Here is a 22,581-nt window from a genome sequence, read left to right as displayed (position 1 = left end):
TGTCTCCTTCAATGTCCTGCACACCCTTCGTGGTGCTCCGGCTCCCGACTCCCCTTCCCCTATAGAACCTGTCAGGAAATCTGTGAACTAAACAATCTCAGAAAAGTCAAGAAGCTGTCGAGGCCTGAGCAATCCCAGAACTGGGAGCTGGATTGGCTTTTTCTGTTATTCCTCCTCGTTCATCTTTTCACGTCCTTCCTATATTTTTAGATCGGGGTGGCTTACAAAATAAAAACATTCACAGTATGCACAACACACAAAAAAATACAAAATCATCATGAAATAATAATGCTTACACTAAATACGTTGTTTTAGTATCAAGAAAATTTTAATGCAAGAACATTAACTGAACTTGATGGAAAAAACGTTCTGTTTAGAACCCCAGTCCCTCTCTCCCTGCAGCCACCGCAGTGACCGTCCTCGGTCAAGGGCCGCGGACGTGCAGCTACGGTCTGGCCTTTGGGTGTCACTGTTGCGCCCTCCTGGGGCCTGTGGACACTGCCTCCAGAGGATCCCCAGGGAGCAGAAAACAGCAGCCAGGTCCTCCGTAAGTAGGAGTGAGGTCCCCCCGGGCAGGTATCTGAGGAGAGCCATGCGAGTCCTCCAGCTTCACCGCACAGGAAAATCCTTTCCGTTCTGTTTGGGTCGCATATGAGAATATGCGTAATATACAAAATTATATTTGAAAGACTGAAGTAGTTGTGTACTGCAGACTTCATTTGTTCGTGTCTCTCTAACTTTGGAAATCATTTTTTCCTTTTTGTGTTTTTTTTTTTTGTTTTTAACCAGTTGAGCGATTCGCTGAAACGACTGAAGGAGAGCAGCTTAACCGCGTTGGGAGCCTCTCTTACGCCGAACAGCAGTACCCCCTTCTCTCACGACACGGCCTACTCCAGCAGTCGGCAGGACACCCCAAACTCCTACAGCCAGTATACGCCCCAGTCCCAAGGAACCCCTCGCACCCCACGCCTCGGGACACCCTTTTCCCAGGACTCAAGCTATTCCAGCCTGCAGACGACGCCGGCCTATCATTATGGACAGGAGCCCGCCTACAAGCCCAGGAGGCACGAAACGAAGTTCACCGACGCGTACAATCGGCGGCCGGGCCATCGCTACGTCCACAACTCGGCGGCCTACAGGGGCTCGGAGCACACCTTCAGCACCTACAAACCTCCGGCGGAGCCAGCCCCCTACTCCCTGACTCCTCCCCTGAGCCACTCGGGTTCAAGTTACAGGTCGGCCTTCTCCCCGTACCAAGGCCCCGCCTATCCTCAGGCGGAGGAGCAGCCCTACCCGCAGACTTCCAGAGACCTCGAGTACAGGCGGCCTGCGCCGCCCCCCTCCGAGCCCTTCGTCGAGAGCAGCGCCACCAGTATTGATTTTGTGCCGGTCAAGGAAAAACCGGAGGAGCCCCCTCCGCCGGACACCGACTGCCACGGCGAGCAAAGCAGCCGGACCCCTGAGCGGAGCGAGACGCCCGGGACGCCCACCATGGAGTCTGAAATGCAGCACGACAGCCTGGACTCCAGGATCGAGATGCTCTTGAAGGAGCAGAGGACCAAGCTGCCCTTTTTCAGCAGCGAGCAGGACTCGGACAACGAGGTGCGGATGGAGGGCAGCCCGATATCCTCCTCGTCCTCCCAGCTCTCCCCCATCCCGGTGTTCCCTCTCCACCCCCAGCCGCACTGCAGGGGCGTAACCCCCTCCTCCCGCCCGTCCAGCACCGGCCTGGAGGACATCAGCCCCACCCCATTACCGGACTCTGACGAGGAGGAGCCTGTTCTGGGGGCGGCGTCTCTGGGCCAGAATTCACGGGCGGCGTCCGAGGCTGGCCTGACCCCCGCTGACCAGTCCACTCAGCTAAGTAGGACCTGCAAACCAGAGGGCGCCGAGGCACAGGAAATGCCTGCAGGTGACCAAACGCCCACCTCTGAAAAAATGGATGAGGTAAGTGGAGAATTCTTAAAAATAAGCTCTCGTGACGCGTGTGAGCCCAGAAAGGTTTATGCATGTGTGCTTGTGTGTGGCTTTACAATGCTGTGTTGGCATGAACATGTATTGAAGTGTTAGACCGTCTTACTGTCTGAAAGCATAATTTACAGCTTTTTATTTTGCAATCTGCCTCCAGCATAAAGTTTGACAGAGCGACGGGTAGCAGAATGTTGTGTTTCATGTTGGTCGTCTGTATGAGTTTTCTTGTTTTTTGTTTTTTTGCTTTTTCCTGCAGCTGGGGGAAAATAATCGGATGAATGAATACCAAGTGAATTTTAAGAGCTGTTGAGCCAACTAGTTTGTAAAAATGACAGCAAGCCTGTGGCTGAATCCCACGCAGTGTGCGCTGAGCCATGCCTCGCATAACCGGGGGCTGCCCGGGATAAACTGCGGCTCCTGATCCTGCACATCTGCTTGGCTGGGTCATTTGTTGTAGGGGAATTGTCTGGCATAAGCCTAAACTGCAGAGATTTATGCATCGGCCACTGTGGGAACTGGTTCTCGGCTGGCACTGGACTGCCTGTGGTCTTTTTTTTTTTTTTTGCACTGTCCCTGGTCTGAGTAATTTTTGCCTTTATGAGCTCAAACGTATCCTTTTCAGTGTCTCGGTCTTCTCGCTTCTTTGGAAGCCTCATCCCGCTGCAGTCCGGAAAAGGAGGGCCACACTCTCTATGATGTTTGGTCGCTGACATTAAAATCTGTTCGTGCAGATGGCGAACTTTATCGGACTGGATTGTGGTCAGTCTTTCTTTATTTATTTAGAATAATATGCTTTAGATTTTTCTTTGTACTTCTCTGTATGGCTGAAAAACGGGCAGGCTTATGGATTTCCTTAGGAGCCGCCTTGCTGATCAGTAGGGTACAGGGGTGTTTTCTGTACTGGGTTGGGGTGCGCGGCAGCTCCTGTGTTGGTACTGATTGACTTGGGGTAAGTGGGCTTGCGCCTGCAGCCTGCGGGGCTCGGATTGTCACTCGTTACCCGGTTTGCAGTGGCTTGTTGGTGAATCGTTCCTTCCACGGTTCTCATTAGGTATTGATGGTTAAAGTATCGTTCCACTGTTCGATCAGCTTGGATAGCTCTGATTGGATGTGAAACGTCAGCGGACTGGGGCTGCTTGTGGCAGAGCCCATATTAAGCATTTGGCTAAGAGAAGATAAGTGAGGGAACTGCTCCTAGCTTGGATGAGGGCAGAGCTGTTTGTACTTGTCGATGAATGTCTGTAAGTTTGTGGTTCTCTGAGGGGTTTCCTTCACAGCTGTTCCCCCTAGGACCTTTCTGTTAAGTTGAGAAACGAAAGTGGATGCTGTTTCGGGCCAGACGTAGTCACTATTGTCCTCCTTGACTTGTTTTCTGTGAGAGCACGTGCTGACTCGGTACTTTCACTTCTCTTGTTAATTACTTTTATTTATTGCTTCAGTTATACCCTTGTTTTATGTAAACCGATCCGATATGGTTATTACTATGAAGGTCGGTATAAAAAAGTGTTAAATAAAATAAATAAATAAATAAATACTATCTGCTCTGCCCCAAGGGGATTCCCCAGCTGAATTATTCTCTAAATCAAAGCTTCCATGGCCTCCCCCGTGAATTTCCTTCTGGGAGTGGTCCTCCCTCAGTGCAGTGATCTCAGAAATGTATTTAATGCAGGTAAGACGATGCTTCGCAGGGTTTTTGTTACGTAGATATTAACCACCGAGTCTTCAAGTGCTTAGCTGGGACGTTGGTGCCCCAGACAAGGAGTTAACGTGCATAGGTCGGTCCGAAAATAAACCGATCCACACCCACTGGATCCCATCTTTTTCGGGGGAAGTATTCAGCAGTCAAACATCAAAGCTACACGCACAGGTTGGCTTTGGGTATTGGAGAGCTGGGTGGCCAAACCCGCACCCACTGCGGAGCAAAGCGCAAAGTTATTCACGCACCTAACGTCTGGAAAAACTCAGGTTAGGCGCGGGAATCTTGAATGCGCCCCTCGCTCCCTCCCCCACTTCCAGAACGCCCCCTTTTTGCATGGTGAGATAATGTGCTTTCTCTCGCTTTCCGGGTGGCTTTCTCTTTAACTGCCTTCACTTGTCTAGCTGCAGTCAGCTCCTGCTTTCCTTTCCTCATCTGGAAGTGGGGCTGGGTTTTGTTTTTTTTTCCCCCATCATCCCCACATGAAAAATGTGCTGCCAGAGCCTTCCGGCTCTGAGGTGCCTGCATGCAGGCCTCTGGCGCGTTCATTGGTAAAGGGAGGCGGGATCCCATTTAGCAGAAGCTGCTGAACCAATCCAAAGCAAAGATGGGTCCATCAGACCTACTGCGGCCGTTTTGGCATCTGGCCCAGTGCGTGTTTCTCCGGGGCACACTGGTTGTACTGGGGCCTTGGACTCTTGGCTGCCACCTGCTGCATTCTGCCTACACAATTGGTTTGAGTCCATCTGCAACCAAAACCAGCGTATGTGAAAGAGGAGCGCGAGGAGGCTCGGCTGCACCAGGTGACCAGGGATGCTCCATCTTTATTAGAAACGAGCCTGGCTTTCTGGCTGGACTGTCGCGTTATCCTCCATGCTGACGTCATAGACTTCTGCGTAGCCGCTGACCCTTGTGCTCGGTTTTTGTATTGACTCGCATTAATGTAACTGTAGGATAGCTTTTTGTTTTATTTGAAAGGTTGGGCTCCGACGGTATTCCTCGATTTAATTTTTAAATTATAATGGGGTTTTACAACCCTTTATGCAATGGGATGCCTAGTTAGAAAGATATTTTGAGAAGAAAAAGGTGAGCTGTCTGCTTTTAGGAGTCGGGATGAACAGCTTTTGGCTGGGGAAGGGGGGGGGGGGGGGGAAGTTATCCGGCTATCAAAATTATTTGTATAGCAGAAGTGAGGTGTGCTGTAGAAGGAAACTTTCGTTTAAGTTGATGTCTCTCAGGGCCGCAGGATGCATGAATACAGCGTGGTGGGTGTCCTTGCTTATGGATATAATTTGTGTGTGTGTCTGTCGATCGTTACTGCTTGACTAATCAAGTGTGTCACCTCAAGAGTGCTTAGGGAGCACATTATTTCTCTGCCCTCCCGCTCTGGAGGTGACGGATGTCCTGTTCCGTCAAGGGACACCTCGCCCCTCTTGTTTCTGTGTGGTGGTAGGTCTTTTGTTATTTACCCGAGTTTTCACGTCAGAGGGTCTCTGGCAGAAAGAAGCTCCCCCGCGCTGCTGTTTTTCTTGCCCGTTCGGAAGACCCTAAGACAGAATGCAGCACATTCCCAAAAGGATTTCGGAAGAGATACTAGAGTCTTAATTAATAATTAATTTAAGACTAAATTAATCTTCCCGGTCCCTTCCCCCGTCATCAGCCCCGGTTCTGGTCTCCATCACGCAGGGCAGCTGCCACATCGCCCTCTGGCAGGAAGGCCTGACACTCATGGATTGGTTACCCTGGCAACCTTTAATTTCTTTCATGCTTTGACCTTCCTGTTTTTCCCATTTTTTTTCCCCTTCCTTCCTTCATCCTCCTCTCCCTCAAACACCAAGGTTAACTAGTGCCGAGACTCCTCTGTCTGCCATAGGGTAGCCACTGTTTTCTGGTTTTCATTGCATTTTAAGTAGGTGCTGCTCAACAGGTATTGAAATGTGGACAGAAATGGATCCTGCCACAGTTAGAACGCATACAAATCATGGTTGGATTTGAAGGGCCAGCGCCTTGAGGTGCTAAATTCCCTCTCTTGCTAGCCAAAACTGTACTAGACCTACCTCCTAATCAGACTCGTGGCCTTCGTTCTCTCTGTCTGTCCTCCTAACGATGTTTTCATATGTGCGTTTCGGGGGCCCTCATCTCCAGAGGGAAGCAGGTAAGCGTAAAGGGAAGCCAAGCCAAGCTTCCACAATGGTGGAGAGTTTGTAGCACAAGTCCTAAGGTTGCCTTCGTGAGAAGACAGGCGATATGATAGAGACATTCAGATGCATACAAAAGGCAAGCAATTTTTATTTTGTGTATTTATTTATTTTGTGGAAAGATTCTAGGGTGGTGAATATATGGCGCAGTCTCCCCACTGGATGTGGTAGAACAAAACATTATTTGAACTGAATTAAATCTAAAATTCAAATTGAATTGAAGGCACCATGGGATGAGCAGAGGTAGAACTGTATTTAGAAAAATTTAGGAGCCACAGAAAAGGTTTTTCCTATTTTTTTTTCCACTTCTGTTAGTCTTGTCTTGCTTGTCATTTTCTGTTTCATCTTTTTTTTTTCTTATCTTGCTCTTTTTTTGTTTGTTTTGTTTTGTCTTTTTTTAATTAAAAAAAATATTTTTTTGCTGGTTTTCCTTTTTATTTTTATTTGCTTTTTCAGAAGTTTAGGCACCAGATGACCTGGGTCCTGGGATTTTTCTGGCCCTGCAGAGGTCAGTAATTGGAAAGCAAGGCCCAACAGGACATCAAGCAGGGTTCGTAGTACTGTGTTAGGTATAAAACCGGGCAGACTAGATGGATCTGCTGTTAGTTATCTGTCACCAGTTTCTCCGATTCTAATCTGAGGCACTTTTCTGTTTGTTCGTTCAGCTATTTGCAAAATGATTTCAGTTACCAGTTGTTGACTTGGGCAGTTGGCTCCGTGAAGGTGGCAGCTCCCTGCGTTTAGCAGCTTCATTCCAGGGCGCCTCTTGGCTGCAGGCCTGGTGCTGCTAGCTCGGGATGCAGCTGACAAACGACGAGCTGTCATCTGTTTGGTGATCCCAGGGCCTTGAACCCACACTTTCACTGGGGAATAAAATAGAAGCTGGATCGTGCAAGTTCTGCGTTGAAGCTTTTTTTTTTTTTTATATTTGCCCTAATTGCTGAGGAAATAAAGATGGTGGATTTTTGGATGCTTGCGAGGCGATGTTCTTTTCCTGCGGTGGGCATGGCGCGCCTTGTTATACATTAAGTTGCTAGAGCGAGTGGGCCTGCTACTACCCTGCAGCCCCCCCAGCGCAACTGCTACAGGTTTTTTGTTTCAAAAGAGTTGGCGGGAATTGAGGCTCCAAGGGACATTTTCAGTTTCACCGATTCAATGTCAACCAAGCTGAAATGATCTCCAGGGGAAGTCTAGGCCTCCTGAGGCAGCTTATGGACAGGTTCCATGGCAAAGGATAAGCAGAGTCTGTGAAAATCGTGGTGAATTGGTTTGCTTTTACAGCCGTGGCAAGACTGCATCATGAATTTCTATATTATTTCCATTTCTTTATCGCTCTTCCAAAACCTTACTCGGGGCAGTGAGCATCAAAAGTCAAAGCATCAATACATCGTCTTAAAAAGGCAATAAAACAAACACTGAAACACCATCAATCTAAATAAACACTGAAACACCACCAATCTAAATAAGCACTAAAGAAGTACAGAATGGCATCGGGGGGTGACCCACACGGAGCGGCAGTGACGACCCTGACGGGGCTGACGTGCTCGAGGGACCTTTGGTTAAAATCCCAGGTTCAGCGAGCGTGTTTGGGATGAGCTGAATATTTTGGGGAGCGGTTTCGCTAGTTTTGGTAACTGTGTAGATAGGGGACCTTGGGGATGGATTTAGTGTTGGCCTTAAAAGAACCACAGAGGGAGATGACCAGGCCTCTGAAATGGCCGTACCAGTGGAGGTCAGCAGTTTCTGGGCATGCTTGGGACTAATTCGGAGGGCAGTGATGGGGTTGAAAGGTCAGATAAAAAGGGCATTGGGGGAGGAGGGGTGTCCTGGTGTGGAGTCGATTATGGGAATGTGTGCGCCGTGCTACCCAAACTTTAAGAATTGCTTCTGGATAGGCCAATTTGGTCTTTTTTTTTATGCCATCATATACTATATTTGTATGTTCCTTAATCTTTTACATCACTTCATCTGTAGAGAAAAGATTATTTTTATTAAAAAAAAAAAATTCTTTCAAATTCTGCTTAATATTTGTACAAATAACCCCAAATTTACCATGTATCTAAACTAACACGGGAGGCCCTGCAGTATGTTACAGATTAACTCTGAAATGTTTTTTTTTCCCTTGAATTAAAACAATGCAACTATTCTTTTTCTATTGTCTTGGGAAAGTTCTTGGCTTTTTTTCTGTTACCAGTTTCTGTTGGCTGAAGCTCTGCTCAGCATTGGTAGATTTAGTCTCGCGCACGTTGCGCAGAACTGCTATAAATGAAATACATTTTGAGGGTAATTTTCTTTTTTTTTTTTTTTTTTTAAATTTGCAGATGTGCATGGAATCCTGCGCCCACTTTCAGAAATTAGAAAATGTGGGCGTAAATCCCTATCCTGCTCCAACTCTGCCAACCCCCCCCCCCCCTCCTGTAGACGTATTTCGTGTGAGCATACGAGTCCATGCAAAATCGCGTCCCGTGTGTCCTTTTTAACCCGGGGACTGCTGGATCTTTCTCAAAGTCGCTTACGCGTAGAAAACTGGCTTTTTATGCATGCCAGTGCCTTTCAAAATTATTCCTTTAAACGGAATGAATAGATTGCAAAACAAACCCAGCATTGATGGGGTTAAAAAAAACAAAAAAAACCCAAAACACAACAGCGTATGCAAAAAAAAAAAAATGCAGACAAGATTTCAGAAAGACAATGGAAAAGGCAGTGCATCGCACAATAATGTCTGCTTTTAATTTTGTGATGGGGTAGAGACTCGCAGGGTGGGATATGGAGCAGTTGGAGAGGCAGGATGGTGGGGGTGAGATAAAACAGGTGATGCTGTTTTAAGGGCAGGGCAGCTGGGACCTGTAGTTTCAGGAAGCCGCGACTCATGAGAGGTAAGAGGTGATGCTGCCTTAAGGGAAACGCTGCCGTCTGGTGTGGTCCCAGAAGGACAGGCCCCGAGGAGACAGGCGAGCGTGATAGGGATGTGGGTTTTGGAAGAAAAGTCTCCTGCAGAGATGTGGTTGCCACCGTATTTTTGGTCTCCGTAGAAAGCCGAGAGGCCCTCATGAAACCTGGGCTTCAGGCTCGGGAGCTGATGGGGTGGGGTTAATCCCACAAGGATTATTTTTGGAAGGGGGGCGATGGTTTTCTTTACCGTTCTAGTTTTTTTTGTGTGGGGTTAAACAGAGCTTGTTTCTGGCATAAGCAGTTGTTCAGCTGGGGGATTGTCTTGTCCTGGCTTGGGTCGAATGGGATCAGGAGCTGGATGTTAACAGAGGGTTATGTATCCCTAAATTGGCGACACTGTATTGGAACTGGGCCTTTTACCTTTCTTCTCACCCCTGGGTTGCTGGTTTGCTCCTCGTTCTCCTCACCCCAGTGGACGCCATCGTAGTTCTTGCTCTTGGGATCTGTACGTGCAGAATGTCTGCTTTCTGTAACCCCCGGATTCTTACCCATTGGCACAGCGGGCATCAGGTCCCCCCTCCTGTGGAGACAAAACCTCTGCACTCGGCTGACGCGGGGAGGAGAAGTCTTCAGCTCTCTCCCGAGCGTGGGTGCAGGACAGCTGGGCCAGGTTTATAAAAGAATCCTCAGAATTAGGGACGTCGCCGTTCCGTCCTCGTTTGAGAGGCATTTTGGGATGCGTGTTGGGAACAAGGGGCGTAGCTTGAAGTTCCTGGCTGCCATTTGATCTCGCTACAGGGCTTGTCAGGGAACTGCTGCTTCCCTCTTAGGGTCCACAGAGGCTTGGAGCACCACTGGGAAGTTAAGGGAGCTCCTGTCAGCACAGCAAGTCCCAGCTCTCTCGCTACCCTTCGCTTGAGGGTGTCCGGTACTCACATCCTTTGACAAATGGTCAAACATTACCGTCGGCGTTTGAAGAGCTTTGCAGTGTGGCTTGAAGCTTAGTGTCACCCTGATAAGGAATGCGTTTGACAGCGGCTGTGCAAAGTTGATTGAATAAAATTAGCTTGTATTTCTTGGTTTTGTAAACCTAGTGGACTTGATTTTCATTAGGCATTCTCTTGACTCCTATAGCGCTAGCAGAAGGTTTGATTAAGCTCAGCGTGGGTCCCATATCAAGCCTTCTGCACCTTCTGCTTTAGACGTAACATGCAATGCTACAGAAAATCGTGGCCTGTCACATGCAGAGAGATGTATTTCTTCAGCCAGCCTGTCAGATTCTCTGGTTATGCTCCATGAGAACCTAAAACGCCCGAGTGTCTGAGCAGTGCCTGGGCCCCTTCTGTAAGAGAGTACCAGCCACACATGTGGTGGGTACTACACGCGTGTGCGTGCGTGATGCCTGCCCTCTTTCAGCGCTTTAGAAAAAAGAGGGAGTGCTTACGGCAAGGCAGGGAGGCTCAGACTTTTTGTTTCTCTCATCCTTCGCTCCCAAGCCCTTAGAGAATTAATTTTGGCGGGAGAGCGTGTCCTGGCGGGTTAGGGGCCAAGGCCGTTTGGGTTTCTAATTCACGGCTGTGGATCTGCTTTCTTTAGCTTCATTTTCCTTGCTGTTCTCGCCCTGTTTGATGTCCCACCTCGGTGCCCTGCTCAGGCAGATGGACTGGGCAGTAATTTGTCAAGCTGTGTGACCCTGTGCTCCTTTCACTTACATGGGACCCGGGTTCTCTTGACTCGCTAACTATGCCTGTTGGTTGGTGACCTTTATTCTGTTCTGTGGTTTCCTCTTGCAACAGAAGAAGTTGCTATACTGGGTCAGACCAAGGGTCCATCAAGCCCAGCATCCTGTTACCAACAATGGCCAATCCAGGCCATAAGAACCTGGCAAGTACCCAAACACTATTGATGCCAGTATTAGCAGTGGCTGTTAACTAAGACCACTTGATTAATAGCAGGTAATGGACTTCTCCAGGAACTTATCCAAACCTTTTTTAAACCCAGTTACACTAACTGCTCTAACCACATCCTCCGGCAACAAATTCCAAAGCTTAATTGTGCATTGAGTGAAAAAGATTTTTCTCCGATTAGTCTTAAATGTGCCCCATGCTAACTTCATGGAATGCCCCCTAGTCTTTCTACTATCCGAAAGAGTAAATAACCGAGTCACATCTACTCGTTCATGACCTCTCATGATTTTAAACACCTCTATCATATCCCCTCTCAGCCGTCTCTTCTCCAAGCTGAACAGCCCTAACCTCTTCAGCCTTTCCTCATAGGGGAGCTGTTCCATTCCCCTTTATCATTTTGGTTGCCCTTCTCTGTACCTTCTCCATCGCAACTATATCTTTTTTGAGATGCGATGACCAGAATTGTACATAGTATTCAAGGTGCGGTCTCACCATGGAGCGATATAGAGGCATTTTGACATTTTCCGTTTAATTAACCATTCCCTTCCTAATAATTCCTAACATTGTTTGCTTTTTTGACTGCTGCAGCACACTGAGCTGATAATTTCAATGTGTTATCCACTATGATGCCTAGATCTCTTTCCTGGGTGGTAGCTCCTAATATGGAACCTAACATCGTGTAACTATAGCATGGGTTATTTTTCCCTATATGCAACACCTTGCACTTGTGCACATCACAGACTTGGAGGAAGTACCTTCGGGAACTAAAAATCACACATGCATGGTATTGAGGGCCCTTAATTGGCCTTTTCTCAGGATAAGTTCTTGGGGGGAAAAGTCCATAAACTTCTATTAATCAATTTTACTTAGGGAATAGCCACTGCTATTAATTGCATCAGTAGCATGGGTTCTTCTTAGTGTTTGGGTAATTGCCAGGTTCTTATGACCTGGATTGGCCTCTGTTGGAAACAGGATGCTGGGCTTGATGGACCCTCGGTCTGACCCACTATGGCAGCTTCTTATGTTCTAGGGTCTATAAGTAAAGGTAAGAAGGCTCGTTCTGTTGGGTTCATGTTCCGATCAGAACCCAGATTCTTCTGTCAGTGACAAGCCCGGGGCTGCAGCAGATCCCAATAAAAGGAGTTACAGTGTTCCAGATGCGGAGGCCCACCAAGCCTTCAGGCTTTCATCAGCAGATTGCCACTAGGTCACTTACTGTCTGCATCAAGTGAAATAAAAAAAGCTTTGAGCATTTATCAGATTTCCAGGAGACCCTTCCCTTGACTGACTTTATTTTAGTTTTCGTCTTATGCTGCCTTTCTCAACATAAAATCAAGTGGTCACAATAAAAATAAAAAAACCCCCCACAATTACAATATATGTTCAGCACCATCTATATTGGTGGCTGTAATCTGTGGATCCCTGGTGGCCCACCATGGACTAAAAACATCTTCCTCAGGCCAGCTTCCTGGGGTCAGCTTTGGCAGACAGTAGCCACTTGCAAGCCATGTAAGTCCGAGGTTCCCAACCAGCCTGCCTGTCCCCGTCGCTGTCTCTCGCTCTTATTCCTGCCATCCCCAATCCCTAGGCCCACCGAAGCCACTGCTGCTGCAGATCTCCCCCCAGGAATAGAGCCACACACTGTTGGTTTCCCTTTCCCACAGACCTGTTGTGATGACCTCGTGGAGCACAGAGGTCTGCGTTGCACGGGTTGGGAGACTCTGAGGTAGAATCGTAGGTGATGCAACAGAAGTCAGTAGATGAATTCCCTGACAATCTGACAAACGCTCAAAGCTTTTATTTCAGTTGATCTCGATAGAAAATGTCCCCAGTGCCAATCTACTCAGAGAGAGTCTGAGGGCTTCACCACTGCTACAGTACCAGCCCTGTCTTCTGTGCTTCAGAGCAGTGAAGGACTTGGTAGCTTGTGCATGCAGCTCTCTGTTTAGAGGGCACTGTAGATACCAAAAGTCTTGTTTTAAAGAGCTTATTGGGAATACGTTTGGTTTTATGTACTATTGACATTTTTGTTAACAGAGGGTTATGTATCCCTAAATTGGCGACACTGTATTGGAACTGGGCCTTTTACCTTTCTTCTCACCCCTGGGTTGCTGGTTTGCTCCTAGTTCTCCTCACCCCAGTGGACGCCATCGTAGTTCTTGCTCTTGGGATCTGTACGTGCAGAATGTCTGCTTTCTGTAACCCCCGGATTCTTACCCATTGGCACAGTGGGCATCAGGTCCCCCTCCTGTGGAGACAAAACCTCTGCACTCGGCTGACGCGGGGAGGAGAAGTCTTCAGCTGTCTCCCGAGCATGGGTGCAGGACAGCTGGGCCAGGTTTATAAAAGAATCCTCAGAATTAGGGACGTCGCCGTTCCGTCCTCGTTTGAGAGGCATTTTGGGATGCGTGTTGGGAACAAGGGGCGTAGCTTGAAGTTCCTGGCTGCCATTTGATCTCGCTACAGGGCTTGTCAGGGAACTGCTGCTTCCCTCTTAGGGTCCACAGAGGCTTGGAGCACCACTGGGAAGTTAAGGGAGCTCCTGTCAGCACAGCAAGTCCCAGCTCTCTCGCTACCCTTCGCTTGAGGGTGTCCGGTACTCACATCCTTTGACAAATGGTTAAACATTACCGTCGGCGTTTGAGAGGAATTTTGGGTTGTGTGTTGGGAACAAAGGATGTGTCTTGAGGTCTTATTGAAAAACAGTGAGTCAGATTATTTTAGGGGTTTTTTTTTTTTTTGGGGGGTGGCGGCAGATCAAGCATAGCTCTTCATTAACCAAACCAAGGAAATAATGACCTTTGGCCCATCCATATATAGAGAGATTTCTGACAGCTTCCCTGTTTAGAATAGAATAATTTACTACTACTGGTAAAAAAAAATATACATGAATAAAAAGGTCCTTTCAGGCTCTTCTACTGGTCCAGTGGCCCCTGCTCTTGTCCTGCGCTGTCAGTAGGCAGCTTGCTGACTGAGGCCAGCTGGCCCACTGTACGGCCACAGATTGTAATGTGAAACCACTGAATTGGCCCTAATGGAAACTCAGGTTATCGCCTGCAGCAGCTGGCAGCCTTCTAGTGCCAGGTACAGTCCAATGTTTTCCTGGTGCAAGCATTGCAGCGCTGACTGACTGGGCAGCTAAAGAGGAACGTTCTAGCAGCATTTAATGTCCGTGCTCGAGCAGCACCCTGGTGTGACGGGAGGCGGGCGAGCAGCCCGGGCTGGCAGCGTTCGCTCGGGCTCTGCATGGGAGGCAATGTTGCTCCATTTGTGGCAGAAGGCGAAGACCTGCCCAGATCCCTTTCCCCAGGCATCCCTGCCTCAGAAAACAATGTGGATTTTCCTTTTAACTTAGCTGGGTCTTATTCCTTCCCCCCTCGCTTCACCTCGTGTTCCAGGCTAGCAGGAGGGAACTCTCCTCATCTCTGTTATCTGCATCCGACTCCCTCCAGGGATGCACTCTCTCTCATCCCTTTTGTCTCGGGAACCCCTGACGAACCTTCTCTCGTGATGCTCCTCCACTCGGGTCCTTGACGCTGCTGTTTTACTCTTTTTGCTTTGTATCTCCTGATGCCTCCTGGCTTTATACTGTCTCAGGTGTATAACCCTGCTGATGTACGGCTGCTGCCGCTTAGTGTTATCCCTGTTGATGCCTGGCTGGTTTTCTTTCATGCCAGTAAAATATTTGGTAGTCCTGCACTTTGCTCTGAGCCCTCCGGTAGTGCAGCAGATACCAAATCCTTGTAATAAAATAATAAGCAAACTCTTGGTCTCCAGAACCCACCCACAACTAAAACATGCAAAAACTTGTGTTCGTAGGGGAAAGCGTACTCAAGTGCATGTTCATAGTGGAATTTAGATATTTATGAAAGCCAGACCTGTTTCTGTCTCTGGAGGATTATGTCAGACCCGCCAATTGAGCACTATTAAAAATAGCATTTTATTGTCATGGCAAGTTAGAGAGAGGCTCAAGGGCCCACAAGTGATTTTTCACAGCTCCTAGCTAAATGGTCCTTTGTTTTCTCTCAGGATCCAAGTGCCTCTTTGCAGCCCCTACTGAAAGCCCTGCATGCCTCCTATGTACTAGGCCCCTTCCTACACGTGTCTACACGTGTCCACCACACACACACACATGCATACACACACACACATACACACATACATACATATATACACACACACACATACATACATATATACACACACACCCATATATACACACATACACACACACACATACATACATATATACACACACACACATACATACATATATACACACACACCCATATATACACACACACACATATACACATACACACATACATACACACACATACATACATACACATACATACATATATACACACACATATACATATACACACATACATACATATACACACATACATACATATATACACACATACATACACACACATACATACATACATACATATATACACACACATATACATACATACACACATACATACACATACATACATATATACACACACATACATATACACACATACATACATATACACACATACATACATATATACACACATACATACACACACATACATACATACATATATACACACACACATACATACATATACACATACATACATATATACACACATACACACACACACATACATACATATATACACACATACATACATATATACACACATACACACACATATACATACACACACACATACACACACACACATTTTGTACAGGGGAAAAGGCTGTTCCCCTTCCGAATGCACTTTTGCTCCCAAAACCAACCTGTTCTGTTCAGATCAGAGTCACCTGTGGTACTGATTAAATCAAGACAAGGAGCCAGACATTTTATGGTGCTACTTCTGCCCAGGAAGAATACTGTAGGGAAGTGCTGACATCCAGTCCATTTTACTGGGCCATTTTTCTTGTAGATACAAAATATGAAAACTCCCCCTGGTACATCTGACTTTTTTCCGTGCACGTAACCTTTGCTCGCAGAGCGCGGTGGAATCACGGGAGTAACTTCCTAGTCCATCTGGTTTCAGAGAGCTGGACCGTTAACTTTGAGGAGGGGGGATGGGGGAGTTTGCCTCTTTCGCATTTTGCAGAAATCTTTTGGGTTGCCTTGGTTCTGCCTAGCCTGCCGTGCCCGGGACCATGTGCCCGGGCTTCTCCCCTGTGTCGCTGCCTGGTAGAGCAGGCTGCGCTGGCGTCAGTACACTAAGGCAAGGGCCCGCCATCTGTCTCCGCTGTCCTCGGGGACAGCCCGATTTTAAAGAATGAGGCACCTCAGCCTGGCACGTCAACACCAGGGCTTTTCCTTCCCAAGCCGCTGGTCCTGGGAGGAAAGCTCAGCTCCGCCTGCTTCATTAAACATTTCTTTCCTTCCAGTTTTTAATGCAATAGTAGCGGGCTGATCTCTATATTGTGCACGTTCTCATTTTTTATCTGAAAAAGAGCCTCGCTATCCGTATTTGTTCTGGTGGGGGGGGGGGGCCTAAGATCGGCACTTTTAATTTTCTGAGCACCTTCGGCAGAGGGAATATTTGCAGGCTGAGTGAGCCTGAAATCTTGTCGACCTCTTGGGATCCTGCCACGGACTTGTGACCTGGCTTGGCCACTTTTGGAAATGGGATGGACCTTTTGGGTCTGACCCAGTGTGGCAAATCTTTTATGCCTGGTGCTAGACAGGGCCGGTCGCTGTCCTGTGCTGGGCGCACAGGAGGTGAGAGGATGAGGAGGGATTTCGCAGCTGCTCCAGGACTCCTCTGCTGCAGATTTTTATTCTAGGCAGCTGTGCTGACCGCTCCCATCCAGGTGTGCGCACCCACCCATTCTAGTCGAGGCCGGGATGGTAAAAATGCCCCTTTTCATCGTAATATTTTTTTTGGTGGGCGCTCCTCTTTCCCTTCATGTGAGTATAGAGGGCAGTGGGGATCTTGCATAACTTTTCTTGCGTTTTTATTCTTTTACCCTGGCTTTTTTTTCCCACTTTCCCTAGATCTCATTTCTTTTCCAGTAGTGAAAACCGGATGATCCGAGGCAGCCTGTATCTGACTTTCCTCGCCCTTAAAGCGATGGCACACGTAGTGTAAAACACCCGGACGTTTGGAAAACCTCTCTCTCCCCAGGGCTTGTGGAGCGCCATTTCAGCCTGGGGTGCTGGAAGGGGGGGGGGGGAGTGCGTAAATGAGCAATAAAGGAGATGCAGGTCCCCCTTTGGCGCCGCCGTACATGGGGGCGGCCCTGCCGATGGGGGGGGTCAAAGAGCAGGTGATGCGCGAGAGCCAGAACCATTCCGTGGTCCGGTTTCAGAGCGTCTGCTCCACGGACCTGCTGGGGAGGGGGGAGGGGGGCTTGCCTGATTTTTTTTTTTTTTTTTTTTTTAATTGGGAATTTGTTTTATGCAGGTGAAGTGGCAGGGGCTGCCGCTTCCGCTGTGGTCTCTCTCCGGGCCCTGTTGTTTTCAGTGCTTCGTGTCCGCGATGCTCACCGAGAGCTGAGCCGCTGGGGGATGCCCTGTGCAGTTTTATTGTGTTGGTTTGGTTTTCCTGTAAGCGGTGCCTTTATCGGTTTCTGGCACACCTGTTGCCTTGGGGGATCCACCGTCTCCTGGGCCTTTTGCTAATGAGAACCCAACAGAAGGAGCAAATGAAATCTCAGATGGCAGGGAAATGTAGGTTTATTGTGGGGGTTTGTTTGGTTTTTTTTTTTGAGAGGGGAGGATGTTTCATTTGATCGTTTCACTTGCACATAGAACGATTCCTGCCCGTTCTCAGCTCTGTGGCCGGGCGGCAGGTCCACTGCAATTAAATTTAACGTCTTGGTTTCGGCAGCTGGTGAGGGGGCGATCACCTTTCCTGCAGGTGGGGGTGGAGTGGTGTTTACCTGGAGGAGAGAGATGAAGTGGTGTTGCTTTTAGTCACTGTGGTAGTCTAGGATGCTGGGGACGATAGAGGGGAACAGAAATGGTTTCCATAGTGGTGAAAGCTCCTTCCCTTTTATCTGCAGACGTTGGACCTCCTCAGCCAGTAAGGGTTGCCCGCTAGGATACCGGCGACCTTTCCCCCAGAGCCTGGCATGCGTGGCGGGTGGTGAGGTTGGTGGCAGCGAGCCCGCCTGGGTCCTGGGGTTTGATTGCCCCGTGCCGGCAGGGCTGCCTGTCCAGGCCTGTGCCGTACTCGTTTGCCCTCTGCCCTCTGCAGCAGGCAGCCCTTTGCTGTGACTGTCAGCCCTCCATCCTTTGTATTGGGCCAGCATTAAAGGATGGGAGCGGACGCGAGCTTTGGAGAGCACCTGGCTGGGTCCCTCTTCTGTAACCTGCCGCCCCGTCCTCTGCAGACTGAACCCGCGCTGCTCCTAGAGAACGGGCAATCCCTGGCATTCCTCAGACAACCGATTTTGGTTTCGTGCCTCGTAAATCCCTCGGTGCTCCGACTTGAGTCTGAGCCAAACTCTCTCTCTCTCCTATTTCTTTCTCCTGAGAAGGCTGCTGTTGACGTGGGACCCCATGGGACTTTGCTTCTCCTTTCCCCCAGCCGTGCTAGGTTTGTGACTCTGCAGTGGTTTGGGGGGGGGGGGGGGGGAGGCTCTGATTGGAGGGTGCAGGGAAGGCCTTGCAGCTGTGCAGAAGGAAATGCGATGCAGCTTGCTGGATGGAGAGGTTGTGACTGCGGCCTGGGTGGGAGGCTGCTCTCCGTGATCTGCTACAATGAAGCCCACTAGTGGATTCGAGCAGCTGCAGGATCCCGGATATCCCAGTGCATCCGCCCGTGCCTGGGAAGGGGAAGGGGTCCTGGGCCAGCCGGTTTGGATGGCAGGGAGAGGAGGCTCTTGGCTTTTTCCAGCTGCAGCCTTTAGGACCTGAATTGTACAAATTCCCAGCCAGCTCTCGCTCTCCTGCAATTTCTATTTTTAAGCCGCTGGCTGAGGTTTGCTGTAGTGGCCTGGAAGGGAACCACCAAAGAGCTTTCTGGCAGCAGGCCAGGTGAAATTTGGCCCGAGCCCTGTCCTTCCCCTTCCTAAACGAGCCCGTCCTGAGCTTCCCAAAGGACTCTGTGAATGTGGATGGTGGGGTTGGAGGTGCACATTTTCAGATGAACACTTGACAGACCTGACAGGACAGCTTGATGTTTGGGAGTGGAGCCAGTGCCAGCCAGGAGTCTCCCGCGCTCCCCTTTAATCTCCCGCACCTTTAGCAGTGACATTCGAGCGGGGCTCAGCTGTGAGTTCATAGCTGTGTCCAGATCGAGAAGGTGAGGCGAGACCATCACTCTTGGGAGACCTGGCACGCACTAATGGGCGGGACACTGCTTAATTAGGAGCTTGGCACAGGGTGAGGAGAGGGTTTTTTTCTCCCACTCCTAGGTTGCCGCTTCAAATTCGTGCAGAATTGCCAGCGAGGCTGAGGGGCAATGGCTCGTGCTTTACGTGCAGCTCGATATTCCTACAGCGGAAAGCACCGATAATCTTTATGTTACAGATTGTAGTTGAGAAGCTTCTTAATTGTAAGGGAGACAAGAGTTTTGCTGGCTGTAGCTGCAAACGTTGCACTTTACCATTTTTGTATGACGCATAATTAATTATTGCAAGGCCTAAGTGCTGATTTCCTTGTGTTCTTCCTCCTGTGGACTGAAGTCCTTTTTTTTTTTTTTTCTTATTTTTTTTTACCTTTCTGTTCTTGTGTTCGTTTGCAGGCTCACCCCTCCTCGGGGGAAGACATGGAGATCTCGGACGACGAAATGCCAAGCGCTCCCATCACCAGCGCAGAGTGCGCCAAATCCATTGTGGTGAACTCCGCCGCCTCCGTGACCGGTTCTGCCGTGATGGCTCCCGTCATCCCCATCCCCCCCCCGGGGTTCCCGCCCCTCCCCCCGCCCCCGCCCCCGCCCCCGCCCCAGCCGGGGTTTCCCATGCCCCCTCCCCCTCCCCTCCCCCCACCACCCCCTCCGACTCACCCGGCAGTCACGGTGCCCCCTCCTCCCCTGCCTGCCCCGCCCGGGGTCCCCCCGCCCCACATCCTGCCCCCCATGCCCCCCTTCCACCCGGGCATGTTTCCCGTGATGCAGGTGGACATGATAAACGTCTTGGGCAGCCAGTGGGGCGGCATGCCCATGTCCTTCCAGATGCAAACTCAGATGCTGAGTCGCATGATGCAAGGGCAGAGCTACTACCAGTACCCTCCGTTCATGAGCCGGGGGGCGCAGTTCGTGAACCTCCCTCCTTACCGCCCGTTTTCCGTGGCCGCCAGCCTGCCCCGTGGACAGCAGTGGCCGCCCTTCCCCAGGTTTGACCCGTCCGTTCCGCCACCGGGCTACGAGCCTAAGAAGGAGGACCCGCACAAGGCTACGGTGGATGGCGTGCTGCTGGTCATCGTGAAAGAGCTGAAAGCCATAATGAAAAGGGACCTGAATCGAAAGATGGTTGAAGTGGTGGCCTTCAGGGCTTTTGATGACTGGTGGGCCAAGAAAGAACGCTTAGCAAAGGTAAGAAGACCCGTGCATCGTTTCTCTTTTCTTTTTTTTTTGGTAATCTTTCAGAGGTCGACATTCAGAGTTATGTAAACGGATAACTCTCGAGCTAGCCAGATAAACGCCCCACGTTTGAATCTCGCTGCCTCTTGTTTGGCCAAATTTCAGGCAGACCTGCCACCGAATAACTTACCTGGCTCACTCCGCTGTTTGGAGTTAGCTGAATAATTTATTTGGGCAGGGGTAAAGTACCCTGGTTAACTTTAGTTGTACGGTTAAGCGGCCATCTTGGGTGAAAAAAAAGCTGATGGGCCTGCCGACCAGATCCTCCACCCCAGGGAGCAGATAATGGGCCTGCCCCCCCCCCAAGTCCCTTCATAGTTTCGAAGTCGCTGGGTGGTCTCCCCAGATTGGCCTCCCTCCTCCCCGCGTGGCACTCTCCCCGGAGCTGGCATTGAAGTGCAGCGCTGGAAGCCAGCAGGGATGGCGGGAGCCAGGGAAGGTTCTGGAAGGTGTCGGTGGGGGCGGGAGAGTTGGAGCTGAGATTGGGGGTTTTTTGGCTGACTGGGGGATGGGGGAAGGGCAGCACATAGCCGCAGATCACTTAAGTCTTTTAAGCAGTTTGAAAGGGATTGGGAGGCTTCGGCTGGCGGGGCCTCTGCTTTTTTGGTTACTGGTGTGGAGGGTGGGGGATGGGGCTGGCTGATTTTTGTTTTTGGAAGGGGGAGGTGGGGGGGGGGGTAATATTGCTACTTAATTGGCTATATTCTTTGAATACAGGTGATTAAGGTAAAGTCCTCTGAGTACACCTACCCGGAGAACTTATATTCAAACATGGCCGGCTGCATTGCAAAGCTGGACCCAGATAATTGTTTTGTTTTTCAGAGGGGATTCAGCAGTACATTTATCCGTTGAATATCCTGATAAGTTCTCTGTTTCCTAGGTTTTTAAATAGTGGCCCCATAGTAAACGGAGAGTTTAAGGAAATGTAACGCAGCTAATTTGTAAAGTCAAGAAATCCAGCCCAGTGAGCCAACGAATTTAGTAAGGTCAGTTCCCGATGAGAGGCGTGCGGTCCTCGGTGAGGCCTGGTCTCTCTGGCAGGGGTCAGTTAGCTGCAAAGTGTAGGTTTCTGAAGTCTGGAATGTCGTTTTATGATTCTGAAGCTTTGCGGCAGCCTGCAAATAGATTTAATTGGGCAGAATTTAAAATCCTGTGGCACATCAGCAGCGTGCCGTATACTCACCTGTTAGCATTTGAAATGATGAGGAATGATTTCTTTACTAATTAAGTACTGTAAACTTGATTCTTATAGTTAATTATAAATGGATCATCTAACCGAGCCCCACTAGATTGCTTTTAAGTTATGTCCTTCCTAGCTTTCCTGGGAGAGGGAACGTTGCTTAATGTGCTCTTTCACTACAGCTCTTCAGGGGCAGAAGATAGTTGTCACCTGCACACATTCGTTCACAGGCAGACTTGCAATATGGCACATGGCTGAAATAGAGCGGCCAATCCTGGCTGCCTAATGCCTTAGTGTGGTGGCGAGATCCCTTTGAAAATCGACCCCCTTAACGTGGCAGGTTTGGCACTGCACCTGCCCAGTTCATGATCTCATCTGATCCTTCAACATTAAAACCCAATGAGCTGCAGCTTTGCGTCAGACCAGGGACCGACCAAACCTCAGCCATTGCCAATCTCCACGACTCTTTCCTAGCAGTGGCCCCTGTAACTTAAACACAAACTCCAGCTAAACCCCTCCAAATCTCAACTCCTCTGGGGTGATGCCGACAAAGGCGTTCTCCGTCAGGAATCCCCCTTACCACCTAAAGATCCTGTATGCAGTCTGTGGGTACAACGTAACCAGCGTCTCGCAGTGGAAACCCACTTCTCAGCAGTGGTAAAGACCTCCTCCTCGTACCAGTGCCGGATTTGCCAACTGTGTAATTACTTCGAGAAACGCGAGCCAGCGACTGTCATGCACTCACTGATCGCCATCCGTATTGGCTGCTGTGACTCTGCAGGCCGTGGCCGCACAATTCGAGGCCTTCAACTTTTGCAGAGCTTGGCAGCTGGATTTTAAGTTGGGGCCCATTCCATGGACCATATTATGCCAATTTTGCATCGGCTCCTGGTCCCAGGACAGGACAAAACTTAAAACGCCTTCAGGGTAATTTTTAGAAGGGACGCGCCTGCGCCCAGGAACGCGCATATCGGCGCGCAAGCAGAGAGACTCTGCAATTTTGAATTGTGCTCGCAAGTACGCGCGTATCATTTAAAGTGCCCCTCCCGTGCGTATTTCGGCCAAGGCTTTTAGCGGCTTTTACGTACGCAGGCAGGCGGATTTTAAAACGCGCTCGCGCAAGGGAAAAAAAACAGTTTTTTTCCCCAAGTAGTCCGCCAGTTTTCCCAGTTCATATTGAGGT

At 49.4% G+C, this 22,581-nt stretch overlaps 1 protein-coding gene across 2 annotated transcripts in view; it reads left to right on the top strand.

Annotated features, from left to right (window-relative positions):
- The window catches only part of SETD1B (SET domain containing 1B, histone lysine methyltransferase), a 68,740-nt gene that overhangs the window by 9,099 nt on the left and 37,060 nt on the right, over window positions 1–22,581 (top strand). For both annotated transcript variants that reach the window (XM_029571120.1, XM_029571121.1), the window contains exons 6-7: window positions 790–1,947; window positions 19,382–20,170. In XM_029571120.1, the coding sequence (XP_029426980.1) occupies window positions 790–1,947; window positions 19,382–20,170 (1,947 nt within the window). The remainder of the gene's footprint in view (window positions 1–789; window positions 1,948–19,381; window positions 20,171–22,581) is intronic.

The sequence above is a fragment of the Rhinatrema bivittatum genome, chromosome 11 (assembly GCF_901001135.1).
Source record: "Rhinatrema bivittatum chromosome 11, aRhiBiv1.1, whole genome shotgun sequence".
Lineage (NCBI taxonomy): Eukaryota > Metazoa > Chordata > Amphibia > Gymnophiona > Rhinatrematidae > Rhinatrema > Rhinatrema bivittatum.
This window is presented reverse-complemented; position numbering and strand designations above follow the sequence as displayed.